The 18,690-nt window shown below is 39.8% G+C and overlaps 1 protein-coding gene across 3 annotated transcripts in view; it reads left to right on the top strand.

Moving 5' to 3' along the window:
• The first annotated feature begins 1,347 nt into the window (after positions 1-1,347).
• The window catches only part of LOC140500777 (ribosyldihydronicotinamide dehydrogenase [quinone]-like), a 31,730-nt gene continuing 14,387 nt past the window's right edge, over positions 1,348-18,690 (top strand). For 2 of the 3 annotated variants that reach the window (XM_072603678.1, XM_072603680.1), the window contains exons 1-4: positions 1,377-1,567; positions 8,273-8,411; positions 12,517-12,681; positions 15,742-15,872. In XM_072603678.1, the coding sequence (XP_072459779.1) occupies positions 8,357-8,411; positions 12,517-12,681; positions 15,742-15,872 (351 nt within the window). In that variant the 5' untranslated portion in view covers positions 1,377-1,567; positions 8,273-8,356. Of the gene's footprint in view, positions 1,568-8,272; positions 8,412-12,516; positions 12,682-15,741; positions 15,873-18,690 lie in introns of all 3 variants that reach the window. The other variant, XM_072603679.1, reaches the window with a different exon arrangement.

Here is an 18,690-nt window from a genome sequence, read left to right on the forward strand (position 1 = left end):
CAGCACATAGTAGGTCCTTAATAAATACTGTGTTGAACGAATTATTATTTCCTTTGAGATTATTGACCCTTTGTTCTTGCAGATAAATGTTATTACTTTTTCTAGCTCTATAAAACAGTTATTTGGTAATTAGATTGATATGACATAGAATACACAGGTTTAGTTTGGGTAGTATTGTCATTTTTATTACACTGGCACAATTTAGCCAGGAGTAATTTATATTTCTCTGATTATTTGGGGCTTTATTTTGGTAAAGAACGCTTCATTATTTTAAAGATTTTCCTGGAGCAACTCCAGGTGGGAACACAGTTAAAGAGAAAAATTTACCTTCTAAGAGCAGACCCCTATAATTGAAACTAATTTGTGAAAGCCCAGAGTCTTTGGGGGCCCTTGGCTACAGAATACTTTTACTAGGCAAGTTCATTAAATGCCTTTGCTTTGAACAAATTGTGTCCTTTGGCTAACAAAGTAAATGGGGAGTGAGACTGGGGGAGAGGGAATAAGCTGTTAGTTTGAGTGGATGGAAATCCACAGAATACCCAGCCTCACTTTTTATGGGGAAAACCCTTACTGGATCAGGAAGGGGCCAGCTGCTACAAGTAGAACTTGGTATGATTTACTTAGTTTCAGTTTCCCGAATTCTCATGGAAGCAGACTTGCCAGCCTAAGCTAGAGAGTGGTGACTAAGCACAAGCCTGCCTTTCTATTTATATTGACAGGCCAGTCAGTCAGACAACAAGCACCAAGCACCTCATTCTAACTAGTTGGCTCCTCTGCCAGACTCCAGACTGCCCCGCTTGCAGGGTTCTATGGCCATCATAATCTAAATACCTTACACTCAGGTGGGGTAGACTGTTCTTCCACTGAGTCACCCGACCTGCCAACTTGCCCCAATCTGGATGCCAGAGATCAGCCCTGGTTAGGATCCTTAAATGTTGAGCTCTACAATCCTGGGGCACAGAATAAAGTTATTTTGACTAAAGAAAAATGTCTTTAAGTGTAATTTCTTTACTCGTTTCTTTCTTACTTTCTTATTTCCACTATTTACCCAGTAAATATTTGGTCAGCAAATTTAGGGATTTTAAAGACAGTAGGTGAAATTAACACACCGAAAGCAGCATGTCTATGGGGAGGCAGCCTTAAATCCCCCCCTCCTTCAAATGGTGCTCAGTGCCTGGTGAGTGATCCAAAGAGAGATAAGGCAAGGACAGTTATCCGAGCGCTCCTGTGACCAGAGAGGTGATGGGTGAGCAAACAGTTGATCAATCTCCTCCCTGGTGCTGGGAAGCTAAGGAGGCAGTAGTGTCTGAGATTCGGAATCAATTTTCAGACAGCACTAGTTGCAACAGACAAAAGCCTCAGGCTCCTTTCTTAGCCATTCAGAACAAGCTAGGCTGGTGGTGCCTTGGTGTACAGGGCTGGGGAGCAACACTGACCCAGGAAGCTGCAGGAACCCTCATGCTGATTGGCAATGCCTGGTTAAGAGGATATCAGGATTCGTGAGCGTGGAAGTCTTCACAGCAGGAAGCAGATTTTCCCTGTCGCTTTTGCTGTTGCTTGTGGGCGGGTAAGTCTAGTGCCTCGTACATGTTTGTATAATGCACACACAGCATGCCTGAAAGCAGGTTACTTAAGCAGTTACAGAAAGGGCTTTGCTGTTTATTTTTTTAAGCATGGATTTTTGTTGCAATCTTTTGTTTTTGCATCGCTTGTTTTTCCCCTGTATCCTCCTCCTCCTCCAATTTCTCCTCCAATTGCCCCTCCTCCTTCCACCACTCTCTCCTCCTTTGTCTTCCTCTTTTCACCACCATCTCCTTCTCTTCCTTCAACCTCCTCTCCCTCCTCCAATAAATGTTAACTATTATTATATACCCATACCCTGTTTCTTTGATCTCTTTGAAAAGTATGGACCTAGTAATGGTATTGCTAGAGCTAAGGGTATTATGAACAGTTTAGTGACTTTGGGGACACAGTTCCAAATTACTCTCCAGAATGGTTAGAACTCTTCACAGGTCAACCAATGGTACAGTCAGTGTGTCTGTTTTCCTTCAGCCCCTCCAACAATTGTCATCTTCTGTTTTTGACATCTTTACCATCTTCCCCATCTGACATCTTTACATCATTATAACCACCATTGGTTATGAGCTGGAATCTTAGATTTTAATTTGCATTTCTCCAATTATTAGTGACTGGGATTTTTTTATATGGTTGTCGATATCTTGTATTTCTTCTACCGAGAAACTACCTGTTCTGTCATTTCCTTTTTAAAGTGAAGGCAAGAGTACAGAATGCCAGAAAGAAGCATGGATATGCAAGACAACTTTGAAAGCTACAAGATGAATTTATTATACAATTTAAAAGAAAGACAAGCTATAGATAATACAGATCTGTAGTTTCATGTACAATCTCTTTTTTGTTTTTTTAATGTGGTAATGTCCATTTTATTTGTTGTTTGTCAAGGTCAGAATTAAATAAAAAGAAAAAAAGGAACCGTCTTTTCAAATACTCTGTTCACTGTATTGGTTTTGTTTGAACAAATCTTTTTAACTTTACATAACTGAAATTGTCCATTTTATCTTCTGTGATCATCTCTGTCCCACATTTCAGTATTCATTTTCTTTTTTTGGAGGCAATCAGGGTTAAGTGACTTTCCAGGGTGACATAGCTAGTGAGTGTCCAAGGCTGGATTTGAACTGAGGTCCTCCTGACTGTAGGACTGGTGCTCTATCTACTGTGCCACTAGCTACCCTTCATTTTCATTTCTGCTGTCATGACTGTTCTTTTCTTTTACATAGTCGTAGTACATATTTGTTTTTCTGGCTGTTTGCCACTTACCCATAGCTTTCCATCAAGGGTTAAGGATACGCATAAAAATGAAATGTGCTGTCCACCATCAAAGGGTTTATATTACATGGAACCCCAAGGAAGCTTCAACAAATATTTGGCTGGAGTGATTGAATACTTTGTTCCTGCTGCTGCCACTCAACTAAAGGTGATAGCACTTGCTCTCTGTCTACCTCAGATTCCTCATCTGTAACATGGGGATAATAAGAGCATTATGAGGGAAGTCAAGGAAGTGCCTTTGTGCATCCCAGTTCTTCCACTCTGGCCAGTACTTTTGAAGGTGATAACAGTTGTCCCTTCCCCACCAGAATCCAGGGGACGTAGCCTACACTGGCCATGTTTGAGTCAATCAATTAATATTTATTAGGTGCCTGCTGCCAAGTGATGAGTCACAGGATAATGCCCCAGGTATATTTCGGCTTCGTAAGTTTTTAAACACTTCTCCTCCATGTTCATAAGGATTTAAGAGTACTGACCCAAACCTCTCAGGCACCTACCAGCTAGAAGATCCCGTGTCCCAGTGAGTATGACCCGAATTGTTTCTCTCTAGCTGTTTGCAATATTTTCTCCTTGACCTGAGAACTCTGAAATTTGGCTACAATATTCCTAGGAGTTTCTCTTTTCGGTCTCTTTCAGGAGGTGATAGGTGGATTCTTTCAATATTTATTTTGCCCTCTGGTTCCAGAATATCAGGGCAGTTTTCCTTGATAATTTCATGAAAGATGATGTCTAGGCTCTTTTTTTGATCATGGCTTTCAGGTAGTCCCATAATTTTTAAATTGTCTCTCCTGGATCTATTTTCCAGGTCAGTTGTTTTTCCAGTGAGATATTTCACATTATCTTCTATTTTTTCATCCTTTTGGTTTTGTTTTGTAATTTTTTAGTTTCTCATAAAGTCATTAGCTTCCATCTGCTTCATTCTCATTTTTAAAGAACTATTTTCTTCAGTGAGCTTTTGAACCTTCTTTTTCCATTTGGCTAATTCTGCTTTATTAAAGCATTCTTCTCCTCATTGACTTTTTGGACCTCTTTTGCCAATTGAGTTAGCCTATTTTTAAAGGTGTTATTTTCTTCAGCATTTTTGGGGGTCTCTTTTAACAAGCTGTTGACTCAGTTTTCAAGCTCTTCCATGGCCTGAGCCCATGTCATATTTATTTTGGAGGTACTGGATGCAAGAAACTTTGACTTCCTCTGACAGTATGCATTGTTCTTCCTCATCTGAAAGGATGGAAGAAAATACCTGCTCACTAAGAAAGTAACCTTCTATAGTCTTATTTTTTTCCCTTTTTTGGGGCCTTTTCCCAGCCAGTTACTTGACTTTTGAGTCCTTTGTCAAGAGGAGGATATACTCTGCGGACCTGAAAGTTCTCAGTTCCTCCGAGGTGGCACAATCAAGGGAGAGGAGTTTACCCCTCTCCTGGCCTGCACATTGTTCTGGGAGCAACCAAAAACTTTTCTGCCCAGAATCTGCAAGTAGTAGAATTCCCTTTCCACAACCACCTCCAGGTCTGCAATGCCAGTGCTCCTCCTCACTCCTGGCCAAGCTAGTGGCTGAGATTCAGGTCAGCTGGTCAATTCCCCCAGGAATTTTAGGCTGAGGGCTTCACAAATGGACGCTACAGGTGCCACCACTACCGCAGACGTCCTGCCACCGCCTGGGGCCAGGGCAAGAGGAGGACCCTGCCCCCTTCTCGCCCAGTTTGAAAAGCCTTCTCACTAACCTTTGAAGCTTCATTTGGCACTTGTGGGTTGAGGGGTCTGGGAGCCTACACTGCTGCTGGAGATTCTGCCCCCGAACCCTGTTCCAGCCCTGTTCCTCCTGGTGCCGTTGCCAAGGCTGGACTGCGCTCTGCTCTGCACTCCAGCTGATAGACCTTTCCTGTTGGCCTTCCAGGTTACCTTTGGCTGGAAATCTCTTTCACTCTGTCATTTTGTGACTTGTACTGCTCTAGAATTTGTTGAGAGTCATTTTTTACAGGTATTTTATGGGCTGTGAGGGAAGAACTAGAGTATATGCATCTTTCTACTCCACCATCTTGGCTTGCCCCACACCCCCATGTGGGTATGACCCTTTCATCAGGGTGACAGCTATTCCTGATGCTACTCCTGAATTTAGGTTGTAAAAGTATGTCTTTGCTTTCAGAGTTGTGTCTTTATTTTTTTTAATGTAAAATGGAAATTATGTCCAAACTTCACTTGGAGATGGTTATTAGGTTGTATTTGCTCATGATTTAGCTATTGAAATGTCCATTTTTGTTTTAATTTTTATTGATATCTTTTGTTTTACATCACCTTTCCCAACCTTCTCCCAAAAGAATTAATTTTCATGAGTTAGATGCTAAATTTCATAAATGAAAATGGTGATTCAGACTTATATTCTAGGAAGCATTGGCCTTGAGTTATTTTTCCAGTAGGGGAAGGATTGGTTTCTGTATAGTAATCATGATCCTTATTAATTTAGAGCTTCAAGAGACTGGATCAATCATTCACTTCAATACACCTCATTTTATAAATTAAGCCCAGAAAGATTAAGCGACTTATACAAGTTTATAGAGGTAGTAGCATGGCTGGGTTTTGAACACAGTTCCTGTGATTTCAAGTCTAAACACTCTTTCCATTGCTCCATAGAAATTATACTGAATGGTCATCATGTACATTTTCTATACCAGTCTATCTTGAGACCAGTTATTTGATTATTTTTCATTTTATTTTGTAATTAACATAAACTTGTCACAGTTTAGGCTCTGCCCACCCAGGGCAGTTTCATGATGTGTTGTGGTGGAATTGTCTCAAAGAATTCAGAGTAACACCACCTCCAATCCAAGTATAGGCATTTATTGAGATTGATGCCTCTCACGAAGCAGGCTAAGTTCCAAAAGGAACCAGCAACTTCAGAGAAAGCAAGATGGATTTTTATAGGGTAAAGATGCAATTATGTAACAGAAATTATGAATATTAAAAAGGCAAGAGGGATTTGTTAAGGGATTAGGTGATAGAGGAGGGGTCCCAATCACAGTGGAACTGTGCATGTGATTACCCATAATGCATACTGAAAAACCCATTTGGAGGGTACATATGCAAGATAACAATTTTATAATAAGCCTCTCTACATCATAAGTTCACTCTAGGTCAGTTCTTTACTATTATTACTGCACTATTACTGCCTACCTAGGGAAAGTCCCTTCTATTATTTTGGGGTCCACATCCTGCTTGGGCATCCTGGTGGTTCTGCTTTCTGACTGGCTGAGTATTGTGGTCCTGTCTGAGATTAGATGAATGTGGTTGTGGTTGAGTACATGGACACACCTGCTGTTTCTGTTGGAAATACAAGGAATGGGTCTGGGGGCAGTCCTGGGATCCCATCACATGGACACACCTGCTGTTTCTGTGAGATATATGAGTTCAGGGACACACCTGTTATTCTGGTGAGCCATGAGGCATGTATGAAGGAGTTAAGATATTGAGTGTGTGTGTGGGTGGTGTGAGTGACTAGGTAGGGGCAGTGGGCCTGCTGTTCAGTGGAGCCTATAAGGAAGTTAGAATAGCAGGGTGGGGCAGCTTTATTAGAATTCCATCAAACTTATTTTCTTTTTCTCCTACCCCCAATTTAAAAGAGAGGGGAAGAACCCTTTTATAATAAATACGTATAGTCAAGCAAAACAAATTCCTATTTTGTTCATGTCCAAAAATGTATGTTTTCATTCTGTCTCCTGAATCCATCAGTGTTAGGAGATAGGTGGCACAGTTCATCATCATCAACCCACATTTATTAAGTATTTACTATATGCCATCCATTCTTCAAGCACTGGAGATAGAAAGAAGGACAAAAATCAGTCTCAGTCCTCAAGGACCTCATGATATAAATGGAAGGATAACTTACAAACACCAGTGTAAGACAAACTGGAGATAATCTCAGAGGAAATCCCATCAGAAATATGGAGAACGTCAGTCCTCTGGTCATTGCATTGGCAGAGTTCGTATGTCTATCAGAATGTGACTGATTGTCTGTATTATTGTATAAATTGTTCTCCTGGTTCTGCCCCCTTTGCTTTGCATCAGGTCATTCAGATCCTCCCAGGTTTCTCTGGAGCTGGCCTCGTTGCCATTTCTTATAGTGCAATAGCATTCTATTACATTCTTATGTCATAATTTGTTCAGCCATTTGTGATCAGTTATTTTTTGAGCTAGCTTGTGAAGGAGAGAAAGAAGTACACATTCTGTCTGGGAAACAAAAGAAAATTAACCACCCGGGGTTCATGAACTCGTAAGGTATTAAGTGGGAAGGGACTTTAAACAATAAAAAGGCCACTTCTTTCATTTTACAGATGAGGAAACAGAGACCCATAGACATGAAATTACTTTGATCTCACAGTCATGGCCCCTTTAACACTATGCCAACCCACTGAACTAATTAGCCACAGAATCAGTTTATTCATATACATGTATGTGTGTGTAAATGTATTTATATGTATATGTGTATAAATGTATGTGTGTGTATGTATTTCTTGCACATGCCCCTCCATCTCCATCCCTATTCTTTGGCATTGGCTCTCCTCCAGCCCTCCAATGCTTTCTTCTCACCTCCATAGGGTAGTTTTTCTGACTTTCTCTAAACCTCAGCCCAAATCATACCTCCTACCTTTCCAGTGGTGTCTTCCCTTTGGTGTCTTTCCTTTGGTGTTCTTCAGTCATATCTGACTCTATGACCCCATTTGTAGTTTTCTGGGCAAAGATACTAGAATGGTTCGCCATTTCCTTCTCATTTTACAAATGAGAAACTGAAGCAAACAGGGTTGAGTGACTTACCCAAGGTCACACAGTTAGTATGAGTCTGAGGTCACATTTGAATTCAGGTCTTCTTGATTCCAGGGCTGCCCCTAGATTACCTTACAGGTATCTCCTATTACCTAGTTATTTTCCTGTTTGTCTCACTCCAAAATGTGAGCTCCTCGAGGGTAGGGGCCTGTTTTTGTTTTTCATTGTTTTCCCAACATTTAGCACAATGCCTGGCACACAGTAAACAATAAAAAACTTATTCACTGACTATTTTGCCTGGGCCATCTTAGGCTTCAATTTTTACTTCATCTTATGACTTCTCCCATCTTTCAATTTGATTCAACAAGCCTCTTTCTTTGTTTCTTTGTCTTTCTCTCCCCCTTCCTCTTCCTCTTTCCCTCTCTCCCTCTCTCCCTCCCTCCTTCCCTCTCTGTCTCTCTCTGTCTCTGTCTCTCTCTCTCTCTCTCATCTCTCTTCCTCTCTCTCTCTGTCTGTCTCTCTCTCTTTCCCAGCCTTCTCCTTCCCCGCCACCAGCCACCACAAGCTACATTGTATCACTTGAAGAGCATTTCCTCATCCCTGCCCTCCATTGCTATTGGTTCCTTCTCCATGAGCATGTTTTTTTTCCCCTTTTTTTCCCTTTCCCTTCTAGTCCATTATCTTCCTCAAAACTGGGGCAGAGTGAAGGTGTGGATAGGGTATCCTCAGCTTGACCTGCAGGCTCCTTTTCTGTACCATGAGTGGGACAGCTTTGGTGACAATGGAAGATCCTCGACCCTGGGGAATGTCAGGTAAGAAAAAGTCCCTTTTTAAAGAGTCGAGATGAAAAATATTAGGAAATAGAGTAACTCTTATTTTTCAGACCTGCCGCCCCCCCCCCCCCATAAATATGTAATAGCTCCGTGGCTTGAAGTAGCTTAATTCTGTGTGTTCTTATCAGAGCTCAGCCCCAAACCAGAAAGCCAGGAATTATAGAGGCTAAAACATTAAATTAGGAACCCCTGGCTCTAACTTAAGCAATTATCCTCTGTTAACAGCTCCCTAACCCACAGGCTTTGGGGAGGTGGCAGAGAATCCCATATCACCCAAATGCTTCATCCTTTTGTGGAAAAGGATAATTGGATCAGTATTTCTAAGAAGGACTCCTTGGGCCAAAACCAACTCTCCCACGGATGTCCAAGGAATGTTCTAAGCTGTGGCTCTGCAGAACCTGCTAGATTTCCCAATCTTTGGACCCTTTGTGGCTTGGTCTACTGGTATGAGCAGCAGAAGAAAGCCCTGGGTTAAAATCTCATCTAATTCTTATTAGTTGGTATGGCCCCAGAAAAGTCTCTTAACCTCACTTTCCAAAAAAATCTCTCAATCCTGCTTTCCAGAAAATTCCATTGTCCTCACTTTCTGGAAATTTCCCTTAACTCTTTCTAGAAAATTCCTTCAACCTCCCTGTCCACATGGATGATAATAAGGGCAACTGCCATATTATTCAACAGGATCAAATGAGATGATATCCTTAAAGTGCTTTGCAAGTTTTAAAGCCTATATAAATGTTAGCCAGCAGGAATAATGATAATTATAACCTCTATGAACACTCAATTTTCTTTTGTGTGAAATGGGGAAAAAATACCCCCTATTTGCCAGGGCTATTGTGAGAATCAAATGAGAAGGTTTCTCTAAGTTTTAAAGTAGCATAGAAATGGTATTATTATTTAATTGGCTATGATACAGATAAATACAAAGTATTTTTTTAAGTACTTACCTCAATGTGCCCGGCAAGGTGCTCAGTGCCAGAGTTACAAATAACTAACAAGCAAAGTGATGGCTGTCCTCAGAGAGATTTGAACATCCTAGGGTTGGGAGGGAGGTTGTCGGGGTGGCCAGGGAAACTGCACATAAAGAGGAAGGGTAGAAGGCACACTTAGAGGCATGAGCAGCATTGACTTCCAGAAAGTGTAATGGAGGCCTGGATCATCTCAGTACTCAAAGCCCAGGACAGTTCTAGGGTCAGAATCCAAGGTTCTAGTGAAGAAATGGAGATGGAGAAGGACCCTGTCAAGCCCAGGCAATTAAGTGACTCAGTAGGTATGGAGGTGGTAAGACCTGAGTTCAAATGCAGACTCAGATACTTAACCATGTGACTCCGAGCAAATCACTTAACCTCAAATTCCTCCCCTATATAATATTAGCACCTACCTCCCAGGGTTGTTGTAAGGATCAAGTGAGATAGAAATACTTAATATTTAATTCTCATAGTTCCCTGGGAGGTAGGCACTGTTGTTACTCCCATTTTACAGATAAGAAACTGAGGCAGAAGCACTTTCTATCTAATTCTCACAAAAGCCTGGGTAGTAAGTCTGTAAAAAAAAAAAAAAAAAAGAGAGAGAGAGAGAGAAGAGTTGACTTTCCTAGTTCAGTTTAAAGGGTTAGTTTCTCCCTGCCAATCAGATCATCTAGTAACTGAAATCCAATCAGGAATTGTCTTTACATCTCCACAAGGTGCAAATAGGCATAACCATCACTGTATGGAGGGGAAGGAGGTGGGCTATCAAGTGTTCCAGACTTCTTCTTCATTGCCCTGTAAACTTAATAAAAGTTGAACTCATCAGAGAGGCTCTTTTGGCTTGACCCACCTGGTGCTAGCTCCCACCTTCTGAGCCTGATCTGTTCTCATGTCTCCACAATGTGTGGAAAGGATAGAACACCCATGACGAGGAGATGGGGTGAGAACAGTTCAGTATCTGAGAAGAGACCTTCCAACCCGAAAAAGCCAGAGGTAGCTTAAAGCTTCCCTAAGAGAAGCAAAACCTCCAGGAATGAAGAGCTGATGGTCTCTCTGTGTTCTTCCCAAATCAGACCATGCCTGGTGGACAGTGCCCACTTCTGGGTGCCACTGCTCAAAAAGGGCACTGATAGACTGAAGCAGGTCCAGAGGAGGAAAGATGGACAGGGTGATGAAGGACCCTGAGTTGTACAAGGATTGTTCAGTTGAAGAAACTGGGGATTTTTAACCTAGAGAAAAGAGGAGGGAGATGAGGGGCAAAAAGGCAACCAGAATCAGAAAGACCTGAGTTCAAATCTAGTCTCAAACACTTCTTAAAGATGGGACGTCTGTTTACCTCAGTTTGATCAACTATAAAATGGGAATATAATAATGGCACTTATCTTCCAGGGTTGTTGTGAGTATGAAATAAGATAATATTTGTATAGTGCACAGCACAGTGCTTGGCACGTAGGAGGTGCTAAGTAAAGGCTTTCCCCTCCTTTCTGTTCCTTTGAAGGGCTGTCATGTTTGGCCCCAGAAAACAGAACCAGAAGCATTTGTAGAAAATGCAAAAAGGAAAGTTTAAACTTGTTAGGAAGGGCTATGTGTGTATATGCATATACATATTTGTATAGAAAGAGATGTGTGTATATACATATACACATGTGTATATGTATATACACACATATCTTTTTGTCTATCTAGATACACTCCTTCCTTACAAGATATGTATTATAATATATTATCATATAAGAAAATATATTACGTGTAAACCTGTATATACATGTACACATATATATTTGTATGTTATATATACATGTATTTTGTGTGTAGGGGTATTTTATCATATATATTACACATATATATATATACATAAAACACACACACATATACACCCCAGTTAGAGTTCTCAAAATGTAGAATGGAAGTCCAAGAGGTGGTGGGTTCCCCTTCCTCAGAAGTTTTCAAACAAAGGCTCTGCGACCATTTGTCTGAATGAGGAAAGAATGAGGATTCTTTTCCCACACGGATTGGTCAACTCTCAGCTTCTGTGTTTGGGCAGCTAGGTAGAGCATCAGACCTGGAATCAGGAAGACCTAAGCTCCAATCCAGCCTCAGACACTTATTAGCTACGTGATTTTGTGCAAGTCACTTAACTTCTGTTTGCCTCAGTTGTCTCATCTGTACATTGGGGATAATAATAGCACCTACTTCCCAGGGTTGTCGCAAGGCTAAAATGAGATAATTGTAGGCATAGATATAGTAGGCATTATATAAATATTAGCTATCATTACTATTATTTCTGTGACTCCTGACTCTCAATTTCACATACTGGTGAGTGATTAGAGTCTCCTTTTTTTCTGGTATTAGATAATAGGACTAAAACCCAATTTATAGTCTAAACATAAAATATCAAATTATTATAATTTATAGTTATATTTTGAGATAAGGTTTTATCTTCCCATGCCTAGGACCTAGCATAGCCCCTTAAACATAGTATGCATTTAATAAATGCTCAGATTAATTTGTTTGCATGATTTCCAGGTCAAGGGTCAAAGGTACCACCTTAGAAATTATCTAATACTCATTTACCACATGAAAAAAATGAACCTTAGATGGGTTCAGATCCATTGTATTTTTCATTCTTCATGTTAATCATCCATGTAATGGGGAGGATCTAACGTACTTGTTTTGTGCTTTTGAATGTGACTAGATAAAATTTCTACCAACAGGACATTGGTTTTGCAAAGTACTACCCTGAAGGTATCCTCACAACAACCCTGTGTTGTTGTCATCATCACCGTTTTATAGATGAGGAAGTGAGGCAGAAAGAGGTTAAGTGACTAGCCCAGGGTCACTCAGCCATTATATATCTGAGGTAGGATTTGAAGTTAGATCTTCCCAGATCCCAAGTTCAGCGCTCTAATCACTGCGTCATTGAAAAGTCTTGGATATTTTGCTTTCTGCCTTGAATTTTCCCTTAAATGAATAAAGATATACTGTAATAAAAGCCTTGATGCTCTATATATTACTCATCTATCTGATGCTTTTGTGAACACTCCCTATGTCCCATAGCTGTCATTAAGAACTGGGACCATTCCTCAAGGGAGATGTTGTTTTTTCACTCTCTGATCCAGGGAAACGAGTCCTCATAGTCTATGCGCATCAGGAGCCCAAGTCTATGAATGGATCCTTGAAGGATGCTGCAGTGACCGAACTGACCAATCAGGGCTGCCAGGTCACTGTGTCTGATTTGTATGCCATGAACTTTGAGCCAAGGGCCACAAAGAAGGATTTTGCAGGTGAGTCATCAGATCAATCAATACATAACTTACCTTTCTAAGACAGTAGTTTTATCTCTCTCTACATATCCAAAGGTAGCCATGTAGACTGATGTACCTGGCGGATGCCAGGCATTGGAAGAAGGTCATTGGGTTATAAGGTGCCCCCAACATTCTCTCTGTTTGAAGTCTAGGATTTAAGTTGGAAGGATACGTTTACTATGATAGTACATGTATAACCCATATCAGATTGCTTGCCTTCTTGGGGAGGAGGAACGAGAGGGAGGGAGAAAAAGTTAGGAACTCAAAATCTTATAAAAGTGAATGTTGAAAACTGTCTTTACATGTAAATGGAAAAAATAAAATACTATAAGGTGGGGGGGGGAAGTTATACAGTTGACCTGGGTGCTTGGATAAAAGATTAAGTAATCATTTGGTCAACAACAACCAAAAAAACAAAGTTGTAAAGATATAATCAGGTTCCAGGAATGACAGCCCATCACAAGCAGATTTAAAGTTAGCTAATGGTTTAGGGCACAGGTCAGCTGTGCAGCTGATGTATCCCTCCACGTACTACCCAGAGGTGGGAGTAGTTTTCATCTCCTTGGTGTGGTTGTTTCTCAGTGAAAAGAGAGAGAGAAAGAGAGAGAGAGAGAGAAGAGAAAAAAGAGAGAGAGAAAGAGAGAAAAGATGACATTATTACCTACTTATGTAAATGTATATATTCATTAATATATTATTTTGTATTAATATGCAGTTATCAAATATATTATGTATTTTTATATATTACATTACGGCTTATTATACATTATACATAAACAACTATTTCAATATTATTTGTCATACATAACCTATCTATTATGTTATACACACAATATATTTGATGATTGCGTGTCTACATAATTGGTTTTCTTTGTAATCACATGTACTTTATTTAATGCATTTAAAAACCTCATTTGGAGAAGGGATCCAAAGGCTTTAGCAAACCATGATTCTAAATTCTTGCCCTAGTCAGAGGAAACGCCAGCCTTTAGTAATGATTTTCAGAGGTTTCTCTACAAAAGTTCTTGTTAGTCGTTTGATCTCCTTGTTTTATATCAGGGAGTGAATCAATCTTATAATAGCTTACATCTGAATAGGCATATCACTTACTCAAAGCATTTCTGTGACTTAGATCAGAGGTGTCATACTCGAATAGAAACGGATGCTTTTCTGATACTTAATGACTTTACAACCACAAATCATGTGTTGTATTGTACTTTTATTTATTCTCTTAAACATTCTTCAGTTACATTTTAATCTGGTTCTGCTAGCTTGCTACTTGTTAGGTTATGCGTTAGGTTTTTGTTGTTCAGTCATGATCCCATTGGGATTTTCTTGGCAAAGATCCTGGAGTGGTTTTCCATTTCCTTCTCCAGCTCATTTTACAGATGAAGAAACTGAGGTGAATGGTGTTAAGTGATTCGGCCAGGGTCACACAGCTTGTAAGTGTCTGAGAAGAGTCTTCCTGACTTCAGAGCCAGCACTGTCCACTGAGCCACCTAGCTACCCCATGAATTAGATACCTCTGACTTAGACAGTAGCCCTGATATTATCCTCGTATTGCAGATGATGAAACAATTAATTAAATCAGTCAATCAACAAGTATTTATTAAGCACATACTATGTATCAGGCACTGTGCTAAGCCCTGGGATTCAAAGAACAGCAAAAACACCGTCCTTTCCCTCAAGGATCCCATCTTCTTAAGAGGGAAACTATGTGAAAATAATTATAACTGAAAAATATGCAGTGTAAATGGGAGGTATGGTCTCAGAAGGAAGACATCAGCGGCCAGGGGGCCTAGAAAAGGCCTCCTGAAGAAGGTAAGATTTGAGCTCAGTCTTGAAGAAAGTCGTGGAGCCAGGAGGTGGAGGTGAGCATTCTAAAAATGAGGGACAGCTAGAGAAAGTGCCCATAGTCAGGAGAAGCAAGAAAGTAAGGAGACCAGAATTCCTGGGTCCTAGCATAGGTAGAAGGTAAGAAGGGGCCAGGTTATAAAAGGTTTCGAAAGCCAAAGAGGATTTTCCATTTGATCCTGGAGGTAACAGGGAGTCACTGAAGTTTATAGGCTAGACTTGGAAGCACATTTGGAGGTGTGGGATGCCTCTGAGTGAGGAGTCTGAAGATGACAGCAAGGTTGTAAGCCTGCGTGAGTAGGAGGATTGACAAGGACAGGGATGTTTGGAAGCAGGTGGGTTTGGGTAGGGAAAGATAATGAGTTCTTCTGGACATGTAGAGTTTGTGATGTCTATGGGATATCCAGTTTAAGATGTCCATGAAGAGAGAGGTTAGGGCTGGATAAACTGATCTGAAGATCATATGCATAGAGATGATTTTATTTGTCCAGCATCACGGGACCAGTAAATGGAAGGCACGGCCAGAATTTAAGCCCAGTGCAAACTCCAAACTGTATGCTTTCCACCAGATGTTGTTATCATACTGCCTTTTGAAAATTTTCATTCCTCATATATAACCTATACCAAATTACTTACTATCTTAGAGAAGGGGGAGAGACAGGCAGGAAGAAGAAAATTTGGAATTCTAAATTTTATATTAAAAAATAAAAACATGCTATAATAAAATACATTAAAAACTAAAAAATTGATTAATTAAAAATAAACAAAAATAAATAAATAAAAATGATGATAAATAAAATAAAAATATAATTAAATAAATTTAAATTAAATTAAAATGAGCAGTAAAGGGGAAAAAAAGAAAATGTTCATTCCTTCACTCAAAAATAACACTAAATTTCAGATTATGACTGCCGACCAATCCTTAGTTAAACCCTACTGCTCAAGGCAAGCCATCACTATAAGCCCTTAACTCTCAAGGATTAATACCAAATTAGGAGACTTGGCCACCATAATGGTCTTTGGACTCATCATAGTACTGTTAATTTTGCACCCCATCAGATGTCTCTCCAAAAAGTAGGATATTAGATTCCAGTTTGTTATGGAGAGTCTGTGACACATTTTAGGGGTGGGAATCATTGAAACTAGATTTTTTCAAATAACTAAATGTCATGTATTTCTCTACAGGTCCTTTGAATAATTCAGACTTCTTCAATTATGGGATAGAAGCACATGAGGCATACAAGAAAGGATTTCTGTCCAGTGATGTTATAGAAGAACAAAAGAAGGTACAAGAAGCTGATTTAATCATATTTCAGGTGAGTGTTTCTTTCGATAAAATATGTTGAATTGGATTCTCCCAGTGAATAAGTATTTCTAGATAATATTTCTTGGTATTAGAAATTCCACCAGCCCAGTCACCCATAAACCAAGGTGAGGGTTTATGCCATAAATCAGTGCACCACTTAGTAAGTCACTGCCTCAAAGACTATGTTTTTGAAGGCAAATTAAGTTGGGATAGTCAGGATCACAAGCTTAAATTCTGGGACCAAGGCAAAATGCTAATGATTGGTCTCACCCTGAACATCTCCATCTTAGAAATGCACTGTCCATATACTTTAGGGTGTCCTGTCCTTTAGCAGTTGCAGTATAGTTTGGTCTATATAGCGCACCTAGGTGGTGCAGTAGATAGAGGTCCAGGCCTAGAGACAGGAAGACCTGAGTTCAAATGTGGCCTCAGTCTCTTCCTAGCTGTGTGACCCTGGGCAATATACTTTGCCCTGTTTGCCTCAGTTTCCTGATTTACAAAATGAGATCGAGAAGGAAATGGCAAATCACTCCAGTGTCTCTACCAAGAAAATCCCAAATGGGGTCATAAAGAGTTGGATGTGACTGCAAAACCACTGAACAACAACAGACAAAGGTCTCTCTGGACAACTGAGTTTGAAAAATATTTTCACCAAAAATAGTCAGACAATTGTAGCAAGTCTTCCTTTATCTGAATCGTAGCATTAGAGACAGAAAGGGGTCTTCTAATCAAATGCCATCATTTTCTAGCTGAAGAAACAGTGTAATACAATGTGGTGGATAGGGCACTAGGTGATCTGATTTCAAATTCCACCTTAGACTAGTTGTGTCTTGGACAAGTCACTTTACTTCTGTGTGCCTCAGTTTCTTTCATTCTTCTCAACCTCCTTTCATTCTTTTCAACCTCCTTTTGTGTATTGTCTTTAGCCCTTTGATTGTAAGCTCCTTGTGGGCAGGGTTTGTCTTTGCTTTTTTCTTATTTGTATTTGTAACACTTAGCATGGTATCTGGCACATAATAGGTACTTAAGAAATATAGGCTATTGACCAGGCTGGCCCCAAGAGTTCCTTCCATCTCTAAATTCCACTATCCTATGACATTATGTCCCAGAGATTATTCTGGTAGCAAGTGACAGAACCAAGGTTTGAACCCAGGTCCTCTGACATCAGAATCAGAGCTCTTTTCACACTGAACCACAGCCCATCTCTAACATTAGCTGCCTCAGTTCTCCATATCATTTTGCACAGGTTTCCTAAGGGACCGATAGTTGCTTCTCAGATTCCTGAATCAATATATTTACTTTTTAAATTTTATATTTTTAACGAAATGAAAATATTACCTTTTCTTCCTCCTACCTCCTTTTACCTTGTTGAAAAAGACAAAAAAAGAATCCCTTGTCATAAATACGCATGTGTCAAGCAAAATCAATTCCTGCATTGGGCATGTTCAAAAAACATATTTCCATGTGTACCCTGGGTCGGTCCCTTCTCTGTTAGAAAGGTGGCTAGCATGCTTCCCTTACCATTCCTCTGGCATTTAGTTAGTTAACGTATCCATCATAGTTCTTAAGTCTTTCTAAGTTATGTTTAGTGTGTTATTATTACAGAAATTGTTCTCCTGGTTCTGTTCCATTCACTCTGCATCAGTTCAAACAAGTTTTCACTGTGTTAGAAGTGAGCCCAGTCTAACAAGCCCCCATCAGTGAGAAATATGCTCAGTTTAAACAAAGAACAACACCTGTTGTGAAATCAGGAAAGCCTTTATTAGTCTTTATGTCCATTTCCCCTAAATGGATGGTAAGCCTCCCTAGTAAGGTTACAAGACGACTATAACACCTTCAGAAAGATAGGGCTTCTTATACTGGTTTTCGAACTTTGGATATACTGTGATACCGTCCCCTGGCCATATGATTTTATGTTCTCCTCTCTGATAGGTCCTTCCTCACATAGCTCATTAACCCTGTGCATTAGTTTCTGACCTCTAACCTGTCCATGCTAAGTCACAACCCCTATCACCTAGGACTATGGAAAACAGAACCTTCTTGTTTCCCACAAAATCCCCCCTTTTTTATTAAAATTTCTGTTTCCACACCTAAATCCAATCAATCCTTCCTCACTTTCTTTCCCCCATGGATTATTCCCTTTATCTATCTCCCTTTTATATAAATATTTGAAGGGAGCAAAGTTGACCAAAGTTGACAAGTTACAAAGGGGCAATCCCCTTGTTATAAGTACAGATACAGAGATTGAAAATAAAAAGGTAAATCAAGGAATTGTCAATTTAAAGGTTCCATCTTATACAGCAGTCTGGGGAGGAACATCATCTGATGCAGTTTTCTGGTCTGGATGCTCCTTCAAGCCATCTTCAGCATGGCATCTCAGCATCTTCTTTCCTTTATCTTCTTGTAGAAATCAAGATGTCCACTCTCCTACAAAACTGACCTTTATAAAATTTTAGACTGCCATTCCTATCACTCTTGCAAAATCAAAATTGGAACTTTGGACAATTGTCATGTTTAAGAAATTCACATTAGAACCCAGTTTTTACATTTTACATTAATTCACTATTCATTTCTCCCATCAGGAAGATGAGATTTCACTAAGGAGTCAAAAACAGGCTCCAGTACTTACATAAATATAATGAATAATCATTTTTAATACAGTACATATCACCTCATAAAACAGTTCCAACTTCTGGTCATGTGATGCTTCTTTTAAAGCATTTTTCTTTTAACATTAACCAACTGAGACAAAAATAATAAAGACCATGTATGGTAACCTCACAAGCCCTTGACCTGATTGTCTCCATACTGTTTAAGAATTAAAGGAC

The sequence above is a fragment of the Notamacropus eugenii genome, chromosome 4, assembly GCF_028372415.1.
Source record: "Notamacropus eugenii isolate mMacEug1 chromosome 4, mMacEug1.pri_v2, whole genome shotgun sequence".
NCBI classification, from domain to species: domain Eukaryota; kingdom Metazoa; phylum Chordata; class Mammalia; order Diprotodontia; family Macropodidae; genus Notamacropus; species Notamacropus eugenii.